Source organism: Anopheles aquasalis, chromosome 2 (assembly GCF_943734665.1).
Source record: "Anopheles aquasalis chromosome 2, idAnoAquaMG_Q_19, whole genome shotgun sequence".
Lineage (NCBI taxonomy): Eukaryota > Metazoa > Arthropoda > Insecta > Diptera > Culicidae > Anopheles > Anopheles aquasalis.
Window position 1 is genome coordinate 35,115,001 of NC_064877.1, and position 22,500 is coordinate 35,137,500.

Below are 22,500 nucleotides of genomic sequence, written 5' to 3' on the forward strand. Positions count from 1 at the left end.
TTCGGTTGGCGTGGCGTTTCCACACACGTGGTGCCCTGTGTGGCGAGCTGATGGGAGTCGCTGCGAAAGGGATAAATTTACCCATTTCCGCTGTCAAGTGCGCTGCTGTCATGGCGCCACTTGGCCGCATTTCGTTGCCAAGAACGAGACAGGGCGTGCGAAAGAGTGAGCGAGCGAGTGCGAGGATGGATGGTTGGTTGTGGGTGGTGGTGGTTGCATTCGCGAGCAATACATGATTTGCAAGAAAGGATTCACCGAAAGGACGCTCCCGAAGTCGCACGCGCAGGTGAGCTGGGTGGCTATAATGAGCACAGCAGAAGCAGAGCGGCAAATCAATGAAAGAACTCCGAGAACGAAGAGAACACGAGCAGAATGAAGGAAAAGGTGGCGACGGTAGTCAGTTGGGGGTGGGAGGGTTTTTTGTTTTCCGCAAAAAAGAGTGTTCGATTATTGGGCAGGAAAAACAAAGTAGCACAAGGCCTGAGCGGTGTGTGCGCTCGTGTGGGGCGGTATCCTAAATGGAAAAGGTTAGAAAAGCGGTCATAAGCGGTCCGAGAGAGAGAGAGAGAGAGTAGTTTAAAACATTCTCAGAGAGGCAGCCAGCAGATTCTTCTACGCCAGCCGCAACGTTGTTGTTGTGCTCTAGTGGTCGGTTGTTGTTATGGGCCAGCATCACTTCCAATCGGCTCATAGAAGGCATCGGTTGCTGGAGCACTGCACGCAGCGTGTACTGTAGATTTTGTACATGATTTTAAGGAGATCTTTGATTGCGATCAAATGGTACGGTCTGTTGAGGATGAGCTCTCGGATGATTTAGTTCCCAAAAATCAATCTGGTTTAAATAGATTTTACTAAATTTTGGCTTCTTTTTAGCTTCTATTTTCTACTTTAAAAATACCAAAAAACTTTAAAATTGAATCGTCGATTCTCCTTGAACAATTTTGAAAATATATGTTACTGCTTAAGTAATGATTTTACGTACAACGTTGAAAATACATTCTCCTAGGCGTATGGACTTGTGAAAGCCGAGGAAATTTAAGCGGTAAATTCGAAAATTACCGTTTTTTTTTTCAAAGCCCGTTGCCAGGGCAACTCAAAGTTGATCGTAGTCAACTTTTCTACCAAGCGTACCGTCTCTCGAACGCTCATAGATGTACACGTTTTTTAGTGCACGAGAGCAAGCGAGCGAGCGTGGTTTGTCGAACGAACAAAATCTGGAACTTTATATACATATTACCCAAGCTGATACATAGACAGACAGGAGGTGGTAAAACAGAAAACGAACCAAACGGAACATGGGCACCGTTCGTAGCATAAAACGCCGCCGCAAGTATGCGTGATTTGACAGTTGCGTTGCTGCCTTGGCGGAGTGGCGCTTGAGCAACCTGGGCAACCACCCTTACCTCGTATATCGCTTGCTATGCTCGCCTCGCACAGTGAGGCACCGGCACCATCAGCAGAAGCAGCAGCAGCACCAGCAGTTTGTTGGATGAAACGTGTACCTATTGCTTTTTTATACTCACCTTCGCCTGCCTCGGATGGAAAGCGCCATGGTAGGCAGTGCGCGAGAGCGATGCGTGCTTGGTGCTTGGTGGAGCATCGAACGATGGGGATGGTGGGGACCACGACCACACGACGACGATGAATACTACCCAACCCAACAACGCCGTGGCCGTGTTCGGCTCGTTCGTTTTCGCGTTCGGGAGGAATCGGCCGAGCCAACTTGCTGTGTGCTGTGGAGCTGTGGCCGGTTGGTGATGGCCGCGAACGCGAGATTTTAGAAGATTTTGTAACGTTGCGCGGTAAAGTCGAGTTCAGAGCGTGCGTGCATGTGCCGTCCATGCCGCACAGCACGTTTTGTTACGAAAACTTCGTCGTCGGCAGGATACGCACGATTCGGCAGCAAATGCGCTGCCACCGGACACCGGACATGATAAGCCACCGGGGGTGATGAGCGTTAAGCGCTACGCGTACACCAAGAAATTTGCAACATAAGTGGACATTTTACTATTACTCAAAAGTGTGTAAAAAACATGGTGGCGGTTTCGAGAACAGTTATGAGAAGGAATACGTTCATGTTACTTCATTTGGAGCACAGTAGGCGGCTCCATAATGCGTCAGCGTGTTTTGTGTGTCTAGTGGAACACTGAAAAGGAAAACTTTCCTCTGAATAATCTAGTAGTGCAATCAAAGTAGGCTAAAAAAGATCTGTTACTTTTCGGTTACTGCAATCATGCGTGCTTATGAACTGTTCGTGCAGCGATGCCTTTGATATGCAAACTAATGCAACGAAAAGGACAAACTTCCTGATAATATCCCTGCGATTGTTGTTACTTTCCCGCCAATTTTCCACGCGATAAACTTCGTACGTAGTTAATGCCTACTACTCTGAAAGGCAAGGAGCAACAACATTCAGAACTCACAGCAGTGATAAACACAGTGGGACCTGGATATTCGTTTATCCTACCTGGGCATCTGGGGAAGTGTAACCATAGCAGTTCAAGGAGTACTTCGATACATCGATTCCACGATAAACAGGTGAGTGGCCGTAGCATAGAATCGTCCCGGCAGTGATGGTGCCCCTGCTGTTGCACCGCACTGCTTACAACGCGGCATGCGCGAGTTGCGTTTGTAAACAAATCACTCCACACCGACCACCGGCACGCGGTTCGTGTTCCGCTCCGATGATATCATGAAGAGTTCGATACGATAAAAAATACCTACCGGCAACACATAAACACTAGCGCACAGGGCTACGCAATGCACAGCACGGGTGTCTTATCATGGCAACCCGTTCCGATCCGGACGATCATGATGATGACTAGACGGTCAGACGATAAGATTCCACTGCGAGGCATGTAGCATATTACAAATGGAATGTAAAATTGAGCATTCATGTCGAAAAAATCGAATTACTGCGACGAGAACAAGTCAATTTGTATGGGAATTTTGGTCGCAGCATGGTTAAACCACGTAAATCTGTTTAAAAAAACAAACAAAACAGCACAAAAAAGCATGCTTGATTAAACGTGAGCGTGGTGAGGCGGCGAAGAAGCGTTTGCTCGTATCAGGTGCGCCAAACGAAGACCCTCTCCCAATCAGCCTCAAATAGTGCGGCCCCTTCCTTTGCATACTTTTGCATATGTGTGTATCGCATCGCGCCGTATTCAAAAAAGCACGTGCCGCTCACGAGACACTAATGATGGGAGACGCGGCAGCAGCAGCAGCAGCAGCAGAGTGCGAATGGCAACAATAACACCGCGCACACCAACATTGAGAGTAACAGCAACAACAACAACTGTCCCAGACCACGGGCGCCGCAATAAATCACTCGCCAATTTTCCTTTAACCCGACCTCAGCATAACATGCCCGGCCATGTGCGCGAGAGCGCGCGCTCGTGGCAAGAAGGAGAGAAAAATAACAAGAGAGCATATTTCGTCGGGGGCAGCAAAGCTGCCATGCCACCTTCCACTCCCCCTCCCCCGCCTCGATAGACCAACGAGGAGGAGAACGCACACATGCACTGCATTCTCAATTACGACGACTCCTTTTGCCGGCTCCGGCTCTGACTCTGGCGGCGGCGGCGTGTTGGTCCATTGAAGAAAAGGAGAAAAAATATGAAAGAACATTATGTCGATATGGGGATTCTCCCGTTTATGGTTATCGTTCGCGCCGCGTGCTCGCACCGCGAAACTCTCTCTAGAAACACACACATACTCACTCGCTGCGTGTTCTCTCAGCAGCATGCCTCTTGGCTTGGCTGGGCTGAAGATTGCCATTAAAAATCAAACAACACAGATACAAAAGGTCGCCGGAGCGGAGGGAGGGCCGGGAAAGCAATAAAAGAGCATAAATAAAGAGCATAAACTCATCTGTTGATGCGACGCGCGAGTGCCGGGTCCCGGCCGATGATAATAGAGAGAAGGCCGACGATGACGACGACGACGACGACGACGACGATGGCGACTACGATGATGATGATGGTGATGAGATGAGGTTCCGGAGCGCGATTTGGCGTCTCGTCAGCTGATTTGCAGCAGATGTTGTGTTGTGGTTGTGTGGCCTACTGTGTTCGATGGGAAAAAAGGGGTTTTAGGAAGCGATCCTTCCGATGGCCGGACATCCTTTAGCTTGCTCGCAATTTGCACCACGCGGTACTGCACGTGCTTTTTTGGAGTGGCTCGTCTCGGGTTGCTGCACTTTCCGTACACACGAAACTGACACAGATCAGCTGCAATGCACCACCACCACCACGGTTGCATTCCTTCGATTCGAGGACGATTGGCACCAGATGCCAACAGATGCCAAGGGGTGCGTAAACAAGTCTCGCTTCAGTCTGGGACCGTGCAACTGCCCGAAACGCATGGCAAGGTGCTGTGCTCTCGTGTTTTAAATCCCAATCTCAGGTACAACAGCACCGGCATGCTGCGTACCAAGTGAGACGGGGATGCCGTGCCCAACTGCGGCGTTTGTTTTGATCCGCAGTTTCGTATTCGTAGTTTCAATGAACGCAATTACCCCCGGGCCGGCCGGACGCACACACATAGGCTTTCAGTTAGAAACCCCGCCACCATTCATTCTCATCGTCGGCTCTCGTCGTCGTCATTGTCGACGTCATCGACGGCGTGGTCGAGCTTCGTGGATCTCAGATGTTTCCTTATGCGTGTGGCTTACCCGAGTGGCAAGCTAGCGTTGTAATTAGACGATTTCTGAAAAGCTACGGGGCAAAGTGAGAGACAAACACAAAACAAATCGACGATCGATCGATTGCTCACCGGATCGACGAGCGGCGATCGTGGCACGAGCGTCCACAGCGCGTTGTGTAAGCATAAGTCGCTTTGGTGGTGGTGTAGAGCACTGTTGCACCTGAGATCAATCGGCAGATAGAAGGGCCAGAACTGTGGCAAGTATGTAACCAGTTTAACCAGCTCGTTGAGATTGGGTTTTTTGTATCTTGTCAACCACAATACAGGGAAAAGTGTGGTTAATTAAACATTTTACTTTAAATGGATACTCTATTCTAATCGAACTCCGATTCTACGTTCTAAAGCAACAGTCGTTGCTCTCTTTGATCACACTGTTTTTTTGTTCTGCTCTGAGGATATAGCCTTCTGAGATCGCAAGGCTCAAATTTATGTTATTGCTTTGTTGGGAAATTTCTAAGTTTGGCTATCCTTTTTCCCATGTTTCTGTTTCGTAGCTGATTGTTACTCCAATATTCCTATTCGAAGCAAACTCGTATCCCTCCATTAATTCGTCGGTAACATGTCTGGCGCAAGGTCTATGCGTCCGTGCGCTGTTCCGAGTTCCGCCCATCTGGCCGGCAAACGATTAAGATGCCGCCGCGAAGCTCCCAGCTCGTTTGACATTTCATCAACATTTCATACCCGGCTCGGAGAGAACGAGAGAGGGAGAGCAACGATACCATCGGAAGAGTTGGCGCCGTCCGAGAGATTGATTAATCGCGCCGGAATCGCGACCGAATTGTGCTTTCGGAGTATCGCAAGTGTAGTTGTCTGGCCGGGGGTGCCACTGCGTGCCACGCACGAGCGCACAGAGCCGGCTCCCTTCCACCTCGCCCTGGAGTGGATGATAAGTCGTGCCTTTTGAATGGTAGGCGGCGGGAGCTAATTGCTCACCACACGACGCTCCTTCTCCTTAGAAGCGCATTCAGATGTTGCCGCCTGATGCTGTGGGATGGACCGTTTTGTTGACATTTTTTTTTTCGTGCCCTTATGCCTCCATTTGCTATTTTCTAGTTCCCACTCTCACTTGGCTTCGTTCTCGCACTGGTTTTTTTCAATTGATGCAACGAATTCTCTTTAACATTATGCTATATCGTCGTTGGCGATGTTGCGGAGCGATGATCACTTCGCCAAGTGGCCAAGATGAACGCGAGGTGGGTGCTATAGGCGCTAAGAAACGGAACAGCACGTGATCGCACAGTTACACTCATGCTGCGCAATGTGTTAGATCATTTTCGAGGAAAAGCTGCCCTTTTGCTGATCACCGAGTTTTACAAATGCAAATTCTTACTTCCAGTTTGGGCTTCTATAACCGAAAAAATTAAATAAATGTTCCAAAAGATAATCACAATCGATCGACAGTTCGAATTGGGAGTCGTTTAGGTACTTTAATAGAATTAAACTTATTGTGGTTTGTGTTGCTTTTCTATTCTTTCCAAAAGTTTTTCAACAAACGTTTTTACATTTTTGAAAACCAAAAGTAACTTCTCTTGCTTCTTAATCTTGCATAATCCATCTCCCCAGAACGATGTGTACTTGTAGCTCGCGTTCCACACTTTCAATGATTCCCGCTCGGTTTGGCTGGCGTGCCCGTTCCATGTGTGTGTTAGTGACCGCATGCCAAAAGTCGCGTGCCGCTTGCCGTGTGATAAGGAAACTATTCTTGAGTAAATAAACAAAGCGCCTTTTAGGGGACGAGGGGGCGCTCGTTTGCCGAACGACGCATACACGCGATTCGCGCGTTTACTACCAGGGCCAGGACCGCCATTTAAATCACAAGAGACACAGAGAGCGAGAGCGAGAGCGAGAGAGAGAGAGAGAGAGCCCTGAACCAAACGAAAGAGTTGGCGCGGTGTGTTCCTTCCGGTTGCTTTCTCGTACATTTTTTAGACATAAATTTCGAAGAGAATCGGTTCTCCGACACTCTACGCAATGGCCATGCTTACCGAGTGGCCACGGATTCGTTTGCTTTTATGCTCTTTTTTCCCCGCTGTCTCTCGCTTTTCCGTTTGATGCTTAATTAGATATCGGTCTCTCTTTCGCTCTTTATCGATCTCTATCAGTCGCCGGATTCGCTTCTCTCAGGAAGTTTGTTGAGCCTGAGTATCCCCACCATCGCCCATTTGGCCCGAGATCACTGCCGAGCAGCGCAGTCGTCGAACGGAACGGGTTAACGTGGAAACGATCGCTGCATTCGCTTGCCTGCAGGCCCATAGCAACGTAAACAGCAACCAACGCAATATACTCCGCGGTTTTGCACTTATGACTGCCGGTCCGGTTGCAACATTTCAAGGTTCTGTTGAACTTCTTGTTCTTGACCGTTGCTAGGGAACGTCCGTTCGTTCGTTCGTTCGTCGGCACCGTGCCATTGGATCCCTGGATGCAGTGGCTGCTTCGATTCGCTGGAGCGTCGATTACCTTTCGCCAAAGCGCCGAATGCACCGCGCTCTTGGGGCTTGGGAGCACTTGCGATCTTGCGACGATGTGTGCAACGTAAGCAAGGCTGCAGAAAATAAAAACCGGTCCCTTCCATTTCCTACCTTGGGCTACAGCGAGATGCAGAGAAGGAGAGAAGGTGCAAAGCTGGATAGCTGCCCGGAACCTGTTTTCCAGGGCCTGGGGTTTTCTGTTCTTCGGTGCCGGGCATGTCCCGGGAGTTTTTCGTGTCGCCCCCAAACCGAACCGCCGGACTACACCGGTGACACTGAACAGGTACGATGCTTCTGATGATCGAGTGCAATATTTTCTCACGCATTCCTCAGACGAGGAGCGATGTGATGTGAGGATACAGATGCCATTGCCGTTCGTTGGTTTGCAATGATCATCGTTTGTAACACGGTTTGTAGTCTTTTTGTACCATTTCATATGCGCATTGCATGCTAAAACAAGTGTAAAGAGATAGGAATAGGAAAAGAATATATATACATAATGGATTTCAGGAGTCTGGGGCCCTTATCGATAAGACAGGAACCTTATTAATGCAGTATGCGTGCAGAATCAACGCTTAAAGAGATCGGGACCAACTGCACGAAGAGTGGACATTTTAAAGCAACAATTCCAATAAAATGTATTTTCGTCTCTTCATTTAACCTTGATCGATTTTCCAGAAGACACATTTAATAGAGTACAATCCACAAATATTGTTCAATGTTTGGCTGATTTTGCGATGATAATATTTAAAATTTACCCGTTTTTACTTCAAAAACAAACAGAATTTCGGAACAACTGGGGAATTTCTGCAAATACTGGATTTTTGGGTAACGTTCCTTCCATTCTTTTCAACAGTAACAAGAATAAACTTTGATTGATTGTTTTTAAACCAGTTTTTGTACATTTTCAAATTTTAAATCACTTTTTTGATTTATGGTATGAGCAATAATGCCATCTCTAAAAAACTTCAAGCAATTCACTACCAAAATTTATTGGAAATTATCAACAAAAATAACTTAATTTCCAAAGCCTTGTGAAGGTAAAATACATAATTGTAACATTCCACAAGTCGACAACATTCCGCTACTGAACAGATGATATTGCAATTGTGACGAAGCTTCTATCGTACTACTTGGCCCCAAACCAAACATCCTTCAAGCCAACCGAGAGTAACGGGCAATTAAAGGAAGTGAGTATGATCGGCGTAAAACATTCATAGTGCAAGCAAAAAACACTTGACAACCTGGAACTCGTCCCTCTGCAACCCGCAACTCCCGTCACCCAACAAAGCTCACATATGTGGCAATCAATTTCTCCGAAAGCATTCCGAAAACAATTTTGCGTTCGACAAAGCTCTTTACTCCACTCTCTGCTCTCTCTCTCTCTTTCTGTGACGAGGGAAGCACGACCCAGGGGCACAAACCCATGTATTGTCAATTCCTATTCCCTCCAGGATACGCCGAGGAATAAGGTTTCTGGCTGCTGGTTCGAAAATTAGCTCATGCACTGAGGCCAGATACTAGAGCACCATCACCGGTACCAACGAACCACCCGGAACCCGAGTCAAAAGCGTCACTGTCAGTCCGTTTTCCTGGCGATCATCTCGCAGCATATCATCATTTATGCAAAGTGGTGCGGCGATCGTGTTCACCCGGGAACGGTCTGCGCAACGGTTTTAGGGTCACAATGAAACAAACGCCCGCGCCAGTGTCCTTGTCCTCAGTGTCCGGAGTTGCGGAAGCAAATAGCAGTAAAAGTAGCGATTTCTGTCGGAGGGCAAAGCTTTGTGACACTTTGCCCGTGCCCGTGTGCGAGTACCGGAGATCGAAACGGTTATGTACCTGGTGATGGGGACGCCTGCCGAGCCGCCTGGTCTGGTGGCCACCACACCAACAACAGGATGATGGCCATCACCGAGGCCACCAAGCTGTAGCTCGGTGTGTGTTGCGGTTTTATATATAACCGAGAGAGAGCGAGAGAGAGAGAGCGAGAAAGAGAGAGAGAGAGAGAGCGAGAAAGAGTGCGAGAGAGCAAAAGAGAGCAAAAGAGAGAGGTAGATAGGCCAGCTCACGCGAATATCCTTTCGATCGGATGAAATGTAAGCGAGTAAGCGACACTGTAGTGTCGCATGTTCTATCCTAGTTGTACTACCGGATCCTTCCTATGTTGCTTTCCTCCCTGCGCCACCACCACGGTGCCAAGGACTCCCAGGAGCACTAGTATATAGCTGGTCGTATAGTCGATAGTCCCACACCGCACTGTAGTAGCGCTTTTAGTGTTGGTGTTACCAGGGCACATGCGCAGACGCTCGCAGGACCTTTTATCACGCAGCAATCCGTAGGATGTGAGAAGGTGGTAGCAGTTTGTGCGAGGGTTGTGCGGTTGAATTGACCCCCCGGGGGGGAGGGAAGTGGCTGTTGGAGGACGTAGATGGTCGGATTTCCCTCTATCCCCATCCTCCCCAGTGTTTCGTGTAGGATGCGCGACCTGATGCCAATGGTTTTTATGTGGGGAGGGAGGCAGGCATAGAACCATGGTGCTGGGGTGCTTCGAAGCTTTATGCCTGTTTCATCTATGCTTTTCGCCATTTTCTCTCTCTCTCTCTCTCTCTCTCTCTCGCGCATTCGCTTCTCAGTAGTGCCAGAGAAGGATCCGTTATGCGATTATTGTTCTGATTCCGAAAATAGAATCGAACCGAACAACTGAGAGAACAACGAACAACAAACCCCCCGCCCGTCCACGGGTAGATGGTTGTGGGGAATGTAGAGTCCTAGAAAATGGAATGGCGCTTCCGACGTCACCGACACCGGGTCCGGAACGGGGTGTTCCTGGGGACGCACGAGACACAAGTCCTTCCACACAAGGTTCCGTTAGAACCAGCAGTCAGCTTTGCTCTGCCACAGGATGATTAAAATTTCACAAAGCTCCCCCGTTCGCTCGGTAAGATCCATTTGCCGGATTCGGGCAAACCGACATCGAAGCCTCACGGAACACACGGAGAACTGAACTTGTTTTGCAAACTTCGGTCTCACTGGTACGGACCAGCAGGAACGGTGGAGGAGTTGTGAGAGTTGCTGGTCGGTCCCACCCCCCTTTTCTGGGGTCCCTGACGCCACTCCAGACGCCAGTCGGGGGCGCAATGCGACCCAAGTCACACATACACCGACACAGGCTCAAACGGAGTGGTATACATTGTCGCAAAAACCGGGCACGGGAAAAGGACGTTCTGGGCGCAAAAGATCCTTAACCTGGCGCATGGTCCGTAGTATGTGTTGTTGTTGTTCGCATCGGGGACCCAATGATCGATATCCTGCTCGTATTGCCGAAGAGCGGAACAGATGCCAGTACACTCCACTCCGGATCGAGGAGCGGGCGGAATTGGAAGGTACGGACAACCCATCCAGGATGTCATCTTTCGACCCTGTTTCATTCTAATGGATGGCAATGGTTTGTGTATGGGACTTTTTACGTAGCCGAGTGTATCCCGCCAGGGGCTTTTCACAGGGGTTTGGATCTTGTTTTTCTGCCCGATGGTCCGGGATTTCCATCGCAAGCAGAAGCAGAGCAACAGAGGTGGTGCCGGTTGTCTGTTCGTTGGCATGGATTGTGGTGGGGGGAGGGTGGGGGGGAATGAAAGTGACCGAGGGATGCGATGGATTGTTCCACCAATAATCAAGTTAGTTTGTGAAAGCCGAAACCGTACCTTTATTTTTTAACGAGTAGTTTGTTGGTGCGAGAATTTATCGATTCGTATTTTTCGCCAGCATAGGCCAGCACGTCAGTAAGCGATCCGTTTTGAATCTTTTATCACATTATTAGATTTCTTTGCACGATGCTACGAAAGGACTGTGTGTGTGTTGTTTTAAAATGACTTTCCAATTTATATAATAGTTTTTCAATTGTTTTTTAATCTTTATCTCTCGCTTTTCTTCTCATCTGTTTTACTATGTTTTGTTCGATTATTTGAGTAAACTTTGCACGTTAAGGTTAATTTGTTTTGATTTTTTTTTAACTTTCCTTTACCCAGTTCGATGCACTAGCATGTTCTAGCAGCATCTCGTTTATACCTTCTCATCCCAGTCACCTCACCAATGGCCCCAAGAATGGCTTTATTTAAAATTGGATTTTCTGTAATTTTATCGCGCCTATTTTTGGTTTCTTATCGTGGCCCCTACTTTAGCACTAATTGTGCTTTAAATGACATTAAACGTCATTTGTTTTGAATCAATAAAAGTTCCTCACAGTCCGTTCGAATGCTAAAAATCCTCCAAATCCGATGCAACCTTAGCAACGGATAGGATCCTTGAGTTGCGAGCCTTCCGCTGTCCATTGATGGCTCAAGTTGCCACCGTGTCAATGTCATACATATCATTATCACCCTTTAGCGCCGACGGTCGCTCCTGTATGGCCGCACTGGCCGCCTTGCCAGCGCGCACCCCATAGTAGGTGAGTGTCCCTATGTGTGATCTTGTGCGAATTCTCAATCCGGAATGCTGGTTTCCCGCTTCTTCTAACTTATGAATGGCATGAATGGGACACACTTCCTATATCATACACAGACACACTCACACCCAGGACCTGGTCGCGGTAAAGAGTGCAGTGCGCTCTTCAAACTTGCATCTACGATATTCACTTTCACTTCACCCCAAAATGCGCACCGTTACACAGCAACAACGAACGCCGAAGGTCCTTTGCATCTTTCCTGTTTTGCAACGCTTCCCCTCTCGCCTGTGGGTGGGAGAGTGCGGGTGGCACATTATTTGTTTGCAAAGTCGTTGTACCGTAAGACCAATCTTTTCCGCTTTTTCGTAAGGATGTTGCACCGAGCACGGCGCAACACGGCGCCGGCTCCCGTCTCCTTAAGAACATCGTGGAAAACGAGCGATGACGAGCGAGTTTCTTCTCCACAAAGCACGCTGCCGCACCGGAGTTTATGGGTATATGGGGGCTGCGGAGGCTGCCATGAGGCTGGCGGAGTGCGGAGACCGTGGAGACGCCCGTGTTGGGCGGCGTTTCCGGTGAAAGCGAAGCTTTTTCTTCGAACCTGTTGAATACCCGCCAAACAAATATACTCCATCTCCAAGCGCGTCTTTTTTTTTTATATGTTTATATCGTTCCGTCCACCGCGCCACCATAGTGTGGTGTGCTGCTTCGTCAGTGGACGCGTCCATCAGTCTTGTTCGGTCTTTCCCCGTTGCGCCATCCTCAACGTCGCTAGCTAGCTAGCTAGCTGGCTGGCCGACTGGCTGGCTTATGCTACTACTTGTCGTGGCCTCGTGGGCCAGGGAGTGGGCAAACTGTCGTGCGATGACGTTCGTCACGTTCCCATAAACTCCGAACGGTCCGAGCGACCGAGCAACAATATGATCGAAAACATGTGGCGGATGCAAACGGCAAGCGTTCCCATGGTTCGCTGGCCTGTTGTTCACGACGACCACGCGACAACCGCCAACCAACCAGCCATCCAGCCAGTGCGTCTTATCAGTCACCGGTTGCAATGCTTCTTCGTCGCAAGTACCAGACGCGCCTATATCCTTGCGCGCTTGCAACAAACACAAATCCACGGCCACAGGGAGGAGAGTAGTGTGGTGGAGGGCTGTTGCACCAGTTTATGTGAGCAATGTGACTCCTTGTACATAACACGCCACTGTGTGGAGCCGCGCGAGTGTGGAGCTCCATTCACCTTTCACCCAAACTCAGCGATGGAACTCCGCACGGAGAATGTGGTCTTTATCAGCGCACTTCAGATTCACGGTTTCAGAAGTTTGTCCATGCCGAAGCTAGAGGTCAAACTTGCCGCTGATCGGCACTCACCCCTCGATCGAATTGTAGGGCATCCTTTCCGAGAAGTTCGATGAACATACAACATACTGATCGGTCGATCGGAGTTGCACACGAGTCAATGTAGGTCACAGCAAGGATTGAAGGGAAATTGAGCAAAAAAATAAAGTTTTTCATTCGTGTTTTGTTTGATAAAATATGTTGAGTTCAGCATAAAATATGTTTTCGGTCAGTTACAGCTGATGATTCTCTGTTCGCTACTCCCAGATGTACCAGATCACCTCATTATGGGCATTATTCTGCTGTTTTTAATACTGGACCTTTCCAGTAGGAGCGAGTTTTCAGTCTCTTCAGGCAAAAGCTCAGAGTGCCCATAGTGTGCTTCAGCTAGCGAGCGGATGCAGATCGCGCACTTATGGTTTTGTGCAAGAAATGTCAAAGGATTTGCTTTTGCTCCCTGCGTACATACTTTCATTTCGCTTGGCTTCCATCAAGTACCACCGCGCTCTCTGCGGTGCTGGTCCATTGCTGGTGGAGCATAACAAGAAACTCTGCGTTTTTGTTCCATACCAAAGTGCAAAGTGTACGTAGTTGGGTGTGTTTGTACGTGTGCCGGCGGGTGTGTGGTGTTTTATAGAAGCAGCTTTCCGAATCCGATCCTAGAGGATCTCCTGATTTCATCGTGAATTGTGGAAACACAAAGAACCGAGCTAGAGGGAAACGAGGGAAATAGATAGATGGAGAGAGAGAGAGAGAGAGAGAGAGAGAGAGAGAGAGAGAGAGAGAGAGAGAGACGAGTGAAAGGACCTAGATGGCATTTCGGTAGAACAAAGGCGGCGATGGCCCAACTGTCAAAGCGCCGAGAAAATGCCAAATGGGGTTGCTGGGCTTATGTACCGAGGATGGCTCTGCTCATACTCCTCTCACCTCCCCTCATCCTCATCAGCATCACCCAGAATGTGACGAACTTTGGCCGAAACATCAACGGACGACACTGCTTCGGTCGGTCGTTTGGTCGATCGGTCGGTCGTCGCCTCCAGCGCCAGGATACCGGCGAGGCTGGAATATGGCGTCCTGGCACATAAGCCACAGCATCCAATGTTGGGCAGGGCTGGGTGGGTGGCTGGGGTGTTGGTAATGCGCGTTATGTACTGACAAATGCCTTCACCTATTACACAACCGCACACACTACTGCACGATGCTGGTGTTGGTGTTGGTGGTGAGAGCGCTTTCGCTCTATCCAGTTGCTTCTCCAGTTTCAGAGCAGCGGCCATCCTGCCAGCCAGCCTGCCGTCATCCTCTTGAATACAAAACCTCGTCCTTCGGTCCCCGTCTGTCAGAACAGAGAGACGACGGTCGAGAGAAAATTCAAATGCGGTCAGAGGAAGGTTCCAGGAATCAGAATTGCCAGGCTCCGGTGTACATAGGACCACCACCGACGATCCGTGCACATAGCGGTGGTGCAAAAATTTAGTTTATGTTGCACATAAACCCCGCTCCCCACCCTCCACCCCACCGTTCGTGACGATCGAATGTGTGGAACTGCGGATGGGATTTTTTTCTCATTTTTCCACTTGCTTCGGCATCAGAATTTCCATCAGCAGCAGCAGCAGCAGCAGCAGCAGCAGAGCTTGAGCTTTAGCGACCGAACACATTCTAGCGAGGCGAAACGCGCTCGCCTAGTAGGCCGAGCCGGACCTGGTGGGGGGGGGCTTTTTGTCCTATTGTGTAGCCATGGCAACCACAACATGAGGCTGCTTTCAGTATTATTTGCCAGCCGATTCTGTTTTTTTTTCTGCACCCCGCTTCTTGCTGGTTGGCCTGCATGCCAGCCCCTCGCACCCGGAACCCCAGGCGAGCGGTCTGTTCGTCCCCGTGAAAATACATAATGCTGCCATTTGTTTGATGAGGTATGCGGCTGGTGTTGGCGCTGGCGTGTGGTTTATTGTTGCTGTTGTGTGGGAGAGGTGGGTGCGCTTTCTGGTGCCAACCCCCGTGTCTGCCGATTTCCCGCTCGATATAAATTGTGTCGGTGTGTGTCGGATGATCTGATCCGTCCGACCCCGTCCCAGCCTTGCCACGTTTCAGGTGCTTTTGCGCCATTTTCACTCCTGCTGTTTTTTTTTGTCCTTTGAATTTGGCTTATATCATAATTGACGTGATCGTGATGCGGCTCGCTGGCTGCTGGAGGGAAAGACCGAGGTTCCCAACAGACGGCAACCGACGGTGGTTAGCCAGGATTCGAACCGCAAAGCGATCCGATCCGGAACTGACTCCGAAATTCGAGCTTCCCCCGATCAACCATCAAGCGATTAGCGATGGAGGCGCCAAAGTTCTCGTCTTGCGCGTCCGTCTTCAGCGGTCCGAGCGCTAAGTTCTCTCGAGAGGAACGAACGATCGCTATCGCTGCAAGACGGCGAGTACGGCCTTGTTCGTGACCTTTTGCGGGATTGTCTGCAGCGCACTGCGGGCGTTGAGGATTGAGAGACACGATCAGCCGAGAGTAGGATGCGATCGGTTGACGATCCGGTCGCCGTCTATCATCATGAAAGAATACGCGATCGGCCGAGCATAAAACACTTGACGACGGATGGCGGATCTCTCTCTCTCTCTCTTGCTGGCGTGCCCGATCCGGCTTAGGTCGATTCGGTTTCGTTCGTCAATTGAAATGCTCGACTTGTTTTTGCCCACAGAATGGTCCGTTTGATGTGCGTCAGTGTGTGCGTGTTTGTTGTGTTTGTTTTGTAACATTAAGACGCGCCACGAGACGCTTTCAAGCGAAACCCCTCGACACTGCGGAGATTGTATGCTTTGATCGTTTTCGATCATCTATTCCGTTCTGTCTGGGCTCGCGGTGCTTGATCGCGTGGACTAGTGGCTAAATCTATACGTTTCATATGATCAAATCTGTTTTCTATACCTTTTTTTAAATAATTTCATTGTATTTTCCTGTTCCATTCACAGGTGAGCCCAAGTTCCGGGGAAGCTTTAGTGATGCCGACGTCACAACCGCATCACTCCACAACAGTGAGTGACAGCAACAACGAGAAGTAATTTACTTGCCTCTTTTATGCCGCCCTTATCAATGCCAACAGGGCCCTTCAGTTCAGCCGTTGTGGTGCCTTTTGTGCCGAAAATCGTACCCAGCATCCTGGCGTCAGTAATTGATTCGTGCACAGCGCGTGCTTAAAGCTAGAGCATTTCATCTTGCGCGCGGCTGCATAAATTAGTTGGTGGCTTTAATTTCCACAGCCACCGACCCCGACCCCGACCAAACTCATGGACTGCCGGTGAGCACTGACCAGGCGTGGCCTCTGGTGCACAGTGCAGCGATGCACCGACCGGACTTGCTGTCCAGCCTGGGTATGATAGAGCCATATCATATCCGAATTGGTGTGTGGACAGTTGTTTAAAACATGAAATTTCGCACCGATTAAGGCCGACTGAGGAATCATAAGGATTGGCATCGGTGTCGGTCTACCGTTTGCGTTTTGATGAAGACCTTTCAATGGGAGGGGAGGGGGCTCACAATGTGAGTGACTTTTAGTTTTCCGGTGCAGTGGAGCAAAAGCACTGAGAAAAAGAAAGGTATTTTTGCAGTTTTCCATAAACGTACACTTTACATTCATGGCGTTTAATAGCAGAAAACGATTTTTTTTCTCATTGTCATCAACTACTTGATGAAAATAATAAACTGGAAAAAAAGAAACGTTTAATTTTCGGGAATCTATAAAATATCTTTAGTTTTCGCATAATTCATCTCACCCTAACGCCAATTGGAACATTTTTCAAAAAGCGTTATCCTTCTCATAAAATTCAAACCCCCACAAAAAACTCTCAAACCAACGCAGCACGCTGTTTTGACCGTTCGATCGCTGATCCACAAGCCACCCTGTGTTTACTATGATTGCCGCTCCTGATGGATGAGGTGGCACACTGCATGGATCCAACACACTGCTAATGCTTCAGCGGGTCAAAGCTTCGAGCGTTAACGGCAGCGGCAGCGGCTGGAAATGATTTCCATTCCGTCGGTTAACTTTACGCATCGCATCGCCGATGCCAGACACAAGGTCGCCTTCACCATCAGCCACCTTGCACCCTTCTCCCCTGCTTCCGGCTGTGCAAACACACGCAGGCACGCACGCACGCACGCACACACATTTCACCTTGGACCGGCAAACAACTCGTCGCTCTAGTGAGGAGCCTCCCGGTTTTCGGGAAGTTCTTCTTGCCCACCGCTTGCGCTTGCATGTGTCCGTGTCTGTGTTTAGTGGCGAGAGCAGCTCCTTCGCGGAAGTGGCTGCGTAATGCAAACAACCCTTCGCCACTGCTTCCCGCATCGTCCTTTCATTGCTTCCCTTCTTTCCCGGTATTGGGACACGATGCCGTTTGGCCGGCCAGTCCGACGCCTGGTCATTTAGCGCAATGTTACGGTCTGGACCCCCGGGTGGCCTGTGGTCTGGGCTCCACCGCGCCAAGCGGCTGATAAGAGGCGTCTGCGAGTTGCCCATTTGCGAAAGTTCGGTGCGTCACCGTGATGGAGTGGATAATGTGCGTGGCTCTCAATGGATGGACAGATGGATGGATGGCAGTAGTGGCCGTCTCCGTGAGCGGTGTGAGCGAGAGATGCTTCTTTTCTTCTCTTTTCTTTTATCAACACACACAATCTGCCTGTCCAACTTGTGCGAGCTTGCGTTGCGTTGTGTTGTGATGTGTTTGTGTTGTGAAGCACTCGGTCCACGCGAGTTTCGCTCGTATCGTTACGATAAAGGCGAGTTTCGTTGCGTTTTGATTATAAACACACAACACACATGTGCTACGATGCGGGCTGGAACGGATAGCTGAGAGGCAGATGTGTATGAATGGAGGATGGTTAAGCCGACGGTTGCTTTGGTGCGCTTTGGTTTGATACCTCTTCTCTCTCTCTCTCGACGAGGCGTGACGCGGTGCGGTCTTTCCTTCTCCGGTGCTCCGGTGCAAAACCGAACCACGAATGAATGAATGAATGAATGAGTCAGGTCCACCAACTCGGCCGCATATTCAAATGTAAGTTCCTGGCCCCATGCGTCTCCCACTCTGTCGGCCCCGGTGAGAAGGGATTAGCAAACGCTAACCCCGTCTGTTTCCATGGAGACGCACGGTCGATGGTGTCGGTGGGGGGAACACCTGAAGATCAAGGTTTCTGTTTCCCGGTACCGAGTAGCGCTTACTACGATCAATGCAAATGTCAAAAGACCTCTGAAATCTGTCAAAAGAGGTAGACAAACTCACTCGATTTAAAAACCGGCAAAGAAATGAACAATATTCTCTCGCGTCCCCCCCCCCCCCCCCTTCTAGCTCCTTTTTTTTTTGTTGCAACAAGAAATAAGATATTCATTGATAAGTTCTAGTGGCGCATTCGATCGTGCGCCGGTGTAGCGCCGGTGTGCATCCACCACCAGCCCAGCAGCACACATACGACGGTGCACGTGGTACGTACGACGTCGGTCACTTGCAGGAAAGTAGGAAAGGGTAGAACCGAGACCGAGAAGCGAGAGGTTTCTTTATGCAAAACCGAAAACACACATAAACTGGCGATGGTGGCGGCCTATGTCATGCTTTATGTTTGGCGCCATTGCAGAGAGCAACAGATTTGGACGGTGACTCGGTGACGATAGGCGAGCGTACGTAGCAGGGAGTGTTCGGAGACCAACGTGCCCTCAAGAACGACCAAGCGGGGCGACACACATTCATTCAACGTTACTCACCCCGAAAATAAAGCTGGCTGGCTGGCTGTCGCGATGGTGAGTTCACGGAGCCGGAGAAACCCCATGTCCCCCCGTGCACCTTCTCCACGAGTGGCGAACGGCAATAATGGCGCTGAGAGGACGACATGGCCCCTGTGCCAACCACAAGAGTAATGGACGCGGGGGTGATGCGTGTGTTCTGTGTGTTTGTCTGTATATCTGTTGCTCTGGCCATCGCGCGCCCCGTGCTCTCGGTGCTGTTCATTCCTTTTTACGCTAATAATAAGAGAGTGAAGTGAGCTCTGGCCAACCAGCCGGCGTATGGTATGACTGCGTGGCCGGAGGAGGCGGGTGAGCATGGAATAAATTTATGAAGGTCGTCGTTCGGTCGGACGGACGGACGGACGGACGGGTTGGTTCCGCGCTCGTTGGGTCGTTTGGTCTCGTGCGCTAGTTAAGCGAGCCTTTGTTTGGCTGGAAAGAGGGAGAGAGTGAGTGAGATAGCGAGAAAGAAAGAGGGGGCCTGCGTTTGATTAAAACAGCACTCGCTCTAGACACTGACCCGCGCGTTCCGGTGCTAGATGCGCCCCTCCGTCGCGAAATGAAGGGTTGCAAGGCACGATATGCCGGCTAAGGTTCGTGCTTATGACGTATGTGGACGTGTTGTGGATGTTGCAAACTCGCTCACTCGCTCCACTCGCTCGCGAATTGTCACTGACGATCGTCACTCACGTCATCACATTAACGCAGCAGCAGCGAGGGGTTGACATTCTCGCTACATTGCTCATCAGCTGACCCACGACCAGCCCTCACTCACGACCTGAATCATTCATTGCGCACCCCCTCCACTTTCGGTGCGGAAAACAGATTAACGCCGGGGGAAAGGAAGCGAACTTGAATGGTCGGCGATGCATACGGTGATTGTCAGACAAGCGCACGGACCAGCGTAAGGGCCACCAGTCGGTCAGACAATTGACCGAGGAGCACACGCCCCGTTCGTCGTCGTCCGCGTGTCTCATCCACTGGGTTTGAACTGCTGTGACCGAGCACCATCACCATCACCACCACCATCAAGTCACATTGTCACCGCATGGCGATTAGTCACCGATCAGCTGATTTGTCGCGAGACGCAAACCGCGTGGTACGCCAGCAAGAAAGAGAGAGAGAGAGAGACAGCGGATGGGTAATTAAAACTGAAGCACTTAGGAAAGGGGAATACCCCTAGGAATGCGCGTGTGTACGTTGAGCGTTCCGCCGGTTTTGTTAGTTTCGTTTGTTTGACAACAACGAATGGACGAACGGACGGACGGACGGACGGACGGACGCTGTTGCTACTGCTGCTACCGGCAGCTGCTATCTCTGTGCTATCGTCTCGAGCGCATTTCGTGCGGATCTCCGCATACTTGCGCGGTTCAATGAAGTGGGCGCCAGGTGTAAGCATCCTGTGCGCCCAAAACAAACGAACCATCAACAGCAGCAGCAGCAGCAGAAGCAGCGGCAGTTGCGCCGGCAGTTGCCTTACGCACAAGGTGCAAGCTGCTCCTTTGATCGGTTCCTACGACCACGTGCTTGTTGGCGTGCAGCTGAACATTCAAAGTGACAGTTGGCCAAAGCAGTAGCAGCAGCAACAGCCCTTCACTTCAGGGGTGTGTGCTGTTTTTTCTCTCTTTCGGATAAAATTTGGAATGAAGCGGATTCGAAGGAACAGAGCATACTTGATTTCGTTGCCTTTTTTTTCGATTGAAAATCCCACAAAAGATGAGCCCATATTAGTCATCGAAACGGAGGAAAAACATTGCGCTATCCTTGTGCTTCGTTTTTTTTGGGGGGGAAATGGGAAAATGGTGTGTGCTCGGTACGGTTCCTTAGTGCTCAGTCCCTCGCGATTCAGAAAAGCAGCAGGAACGGCAGCAGCAGCGGCGGCGGCGGCAGAATCGTTAAGAAGTTCGCTCTAGGTATCTTCCTCTGCCATCATCAACGACCAAGACCATGCGCGCAGTGCGCACCCACCACCACCAGCACCCCCTCAACACCTCCACCCGTCGGTGGTAATCTGCTTCCATTCTATTACCCACCCCTCGACGTCGAGCGACGTCGTTTTCGTCGTCCCTCGTTCATTTTGGCCCTTTCTCGTAGATTGTGATGCCCTCGGTGGTTCGTCGGTGAAAACTTCTATTCCAAATACGCCCGCTGACTCCGCGCGAACCGTTCGGGAAGCAGGGAAGCGCAGAAGGGGAAAACTCATCTCTCGCTACCGCCAACAACCACCCATCCACCCATTCACCCACCCACCAGGGAGCGCATCCCTTGGACCCTTCGGCTTCGGCGAAACAAAGCGGCGAGGGTGAGCAGGCCGCAGGCCTCCTTCTATTTTCTCAAAGAAGGAGAGACAGCGGTGGGTGGCCGAGTGGTGAAGAACGGGAGAAATTCTCCCTTGCAGATGAAGAAGAAGAAGAAGCAGAAGAAGAAGGGGCCCCTCGAGATGTGTCACGGTGCTCTTTGTGCCCGAGTTTGTGCTTACTGCCAAGCCCCAGCATCGCACACCATCCAGTCCCATCTACGTCCCAGCAGCAGCAGCAGCAGCAGCGCAATACGATGATGACGATGCTGGTGAAGGCGAACCGAAGGATAAAAATAAATTTCTCCCTAGCCCGAGCACAAGACTCGAGCAATCACATCTGCAGCAGCAGCAGCAGCAGCAGAAGCACCGAGTATACTTCTGGCCTCGAATACCACCGTGTTGGGGGGTTATCTACTAGTAAACTGCTGTCGTGCCTTCTATAAGCACGTTATACAAATAGTGTAGCAAGGAATGCTCACTAATAGTATAACAACTAATATTTTGAAACTAATCAATATAACTTTCAGTGATTCTTGAAATGTTGAGAAATGATTTTACTAAATATGTCGTAAGCATACGCAAAAGTTTGTATGTCGAAGTTTAGATTTAAATATTAGCTCGTTTGCACAGTAATGCGACACCACCGTAGTGGACGATTCCCTTCAAAAGGACACGAGCAACGTTGGTGGAAATGTTTGATGGAAAAACGGAAATCCTCGTAGTGTGCTGAAAGAGAGAGAGAGAGAGAGAGAGAGAGAGAGAGAGAGAGAAAGAGAGGGGAGAGTGCCGCCTTTGGCCTTCTTCGATCTGGCTGTGCCCCGAGCTGCCGTCGCCTGTTTTCTGTGTCACGGCGCTCTCACTCTCCCGTGCGTGCATCCTGCTCACACCATGATGTCCCCTTTTTCACGCTCACCCTCACCACCCCCGAGAAGGGTTTTTTGGCCGCTGCTGGAAGTTGGCAAGGGTGGAGGGTTTCGGATCTCCGGGCTGATAGTGGCGCCCTTTGCCCGATCTCCCTAGACAAAGCCAACAGCTAGTACACAGAAAGAGAGAGAGATGGCGAGAGAGAGAGCAAGCAGACGAAGAGGAAGGAAAGGCAGGGGATTCCTGGCTTTTCATTCCGCTTACCCTACGGAACCGGGTGTCCCCGGTGCGATACGGATAAGAAGGATCGGCAACTCGAATCACGGTTGTGCTTAGTTGGGGGCGGCGGTGGCGTGGGTGGTTGCAGACATTTTACGGCCCAAGAAGAGTCCTTGCACTGTGGCACCGACCGACCGACCGACCGACCGAAGTGTGACACAAACGCTCCGTACGAACTATCCCTGGTTTCCGGATGGTTTCGTAAGGTGTTGGCGCAAAGAGAGGGAGTAGGTGGTGCGAGGTGGTCAGAGGGAGGTGCAAAAGGCACAACAGAGCCATACTATGGGAGCCATGCAGACGCGTAGGACATGGTCATTCGGTGATATGCCTTGA

General features: G+C 50.2%; 1 protein-coding gene across 1 annotated transcript in view; it reads left to right on the plus strand.

Moving 5' to 3' along the window:
• Positions 1 to 2,208: 2,208 nt before the first annotated feature.
• LOC126571930 (myb-like protein Q) overlaps positions 2,209 to 22,500 on the plus strand; it is a 43,609-nt gene continuing 23,317 nt past the window's right edge. Inside the window, exon 1 of the mRNA XM_050230836.1 lies at positions 2,209 to 2,538. Within this exon, the coding sequence (XP_050086793.1) occupies positions 2,377 to 2,538 (162 nt within the window). The 5' untranslated portion in view covers positions 2,209 to 2,376. The remainder of the gene's footprint in view (positions 2,539 to 22,500) is intronic.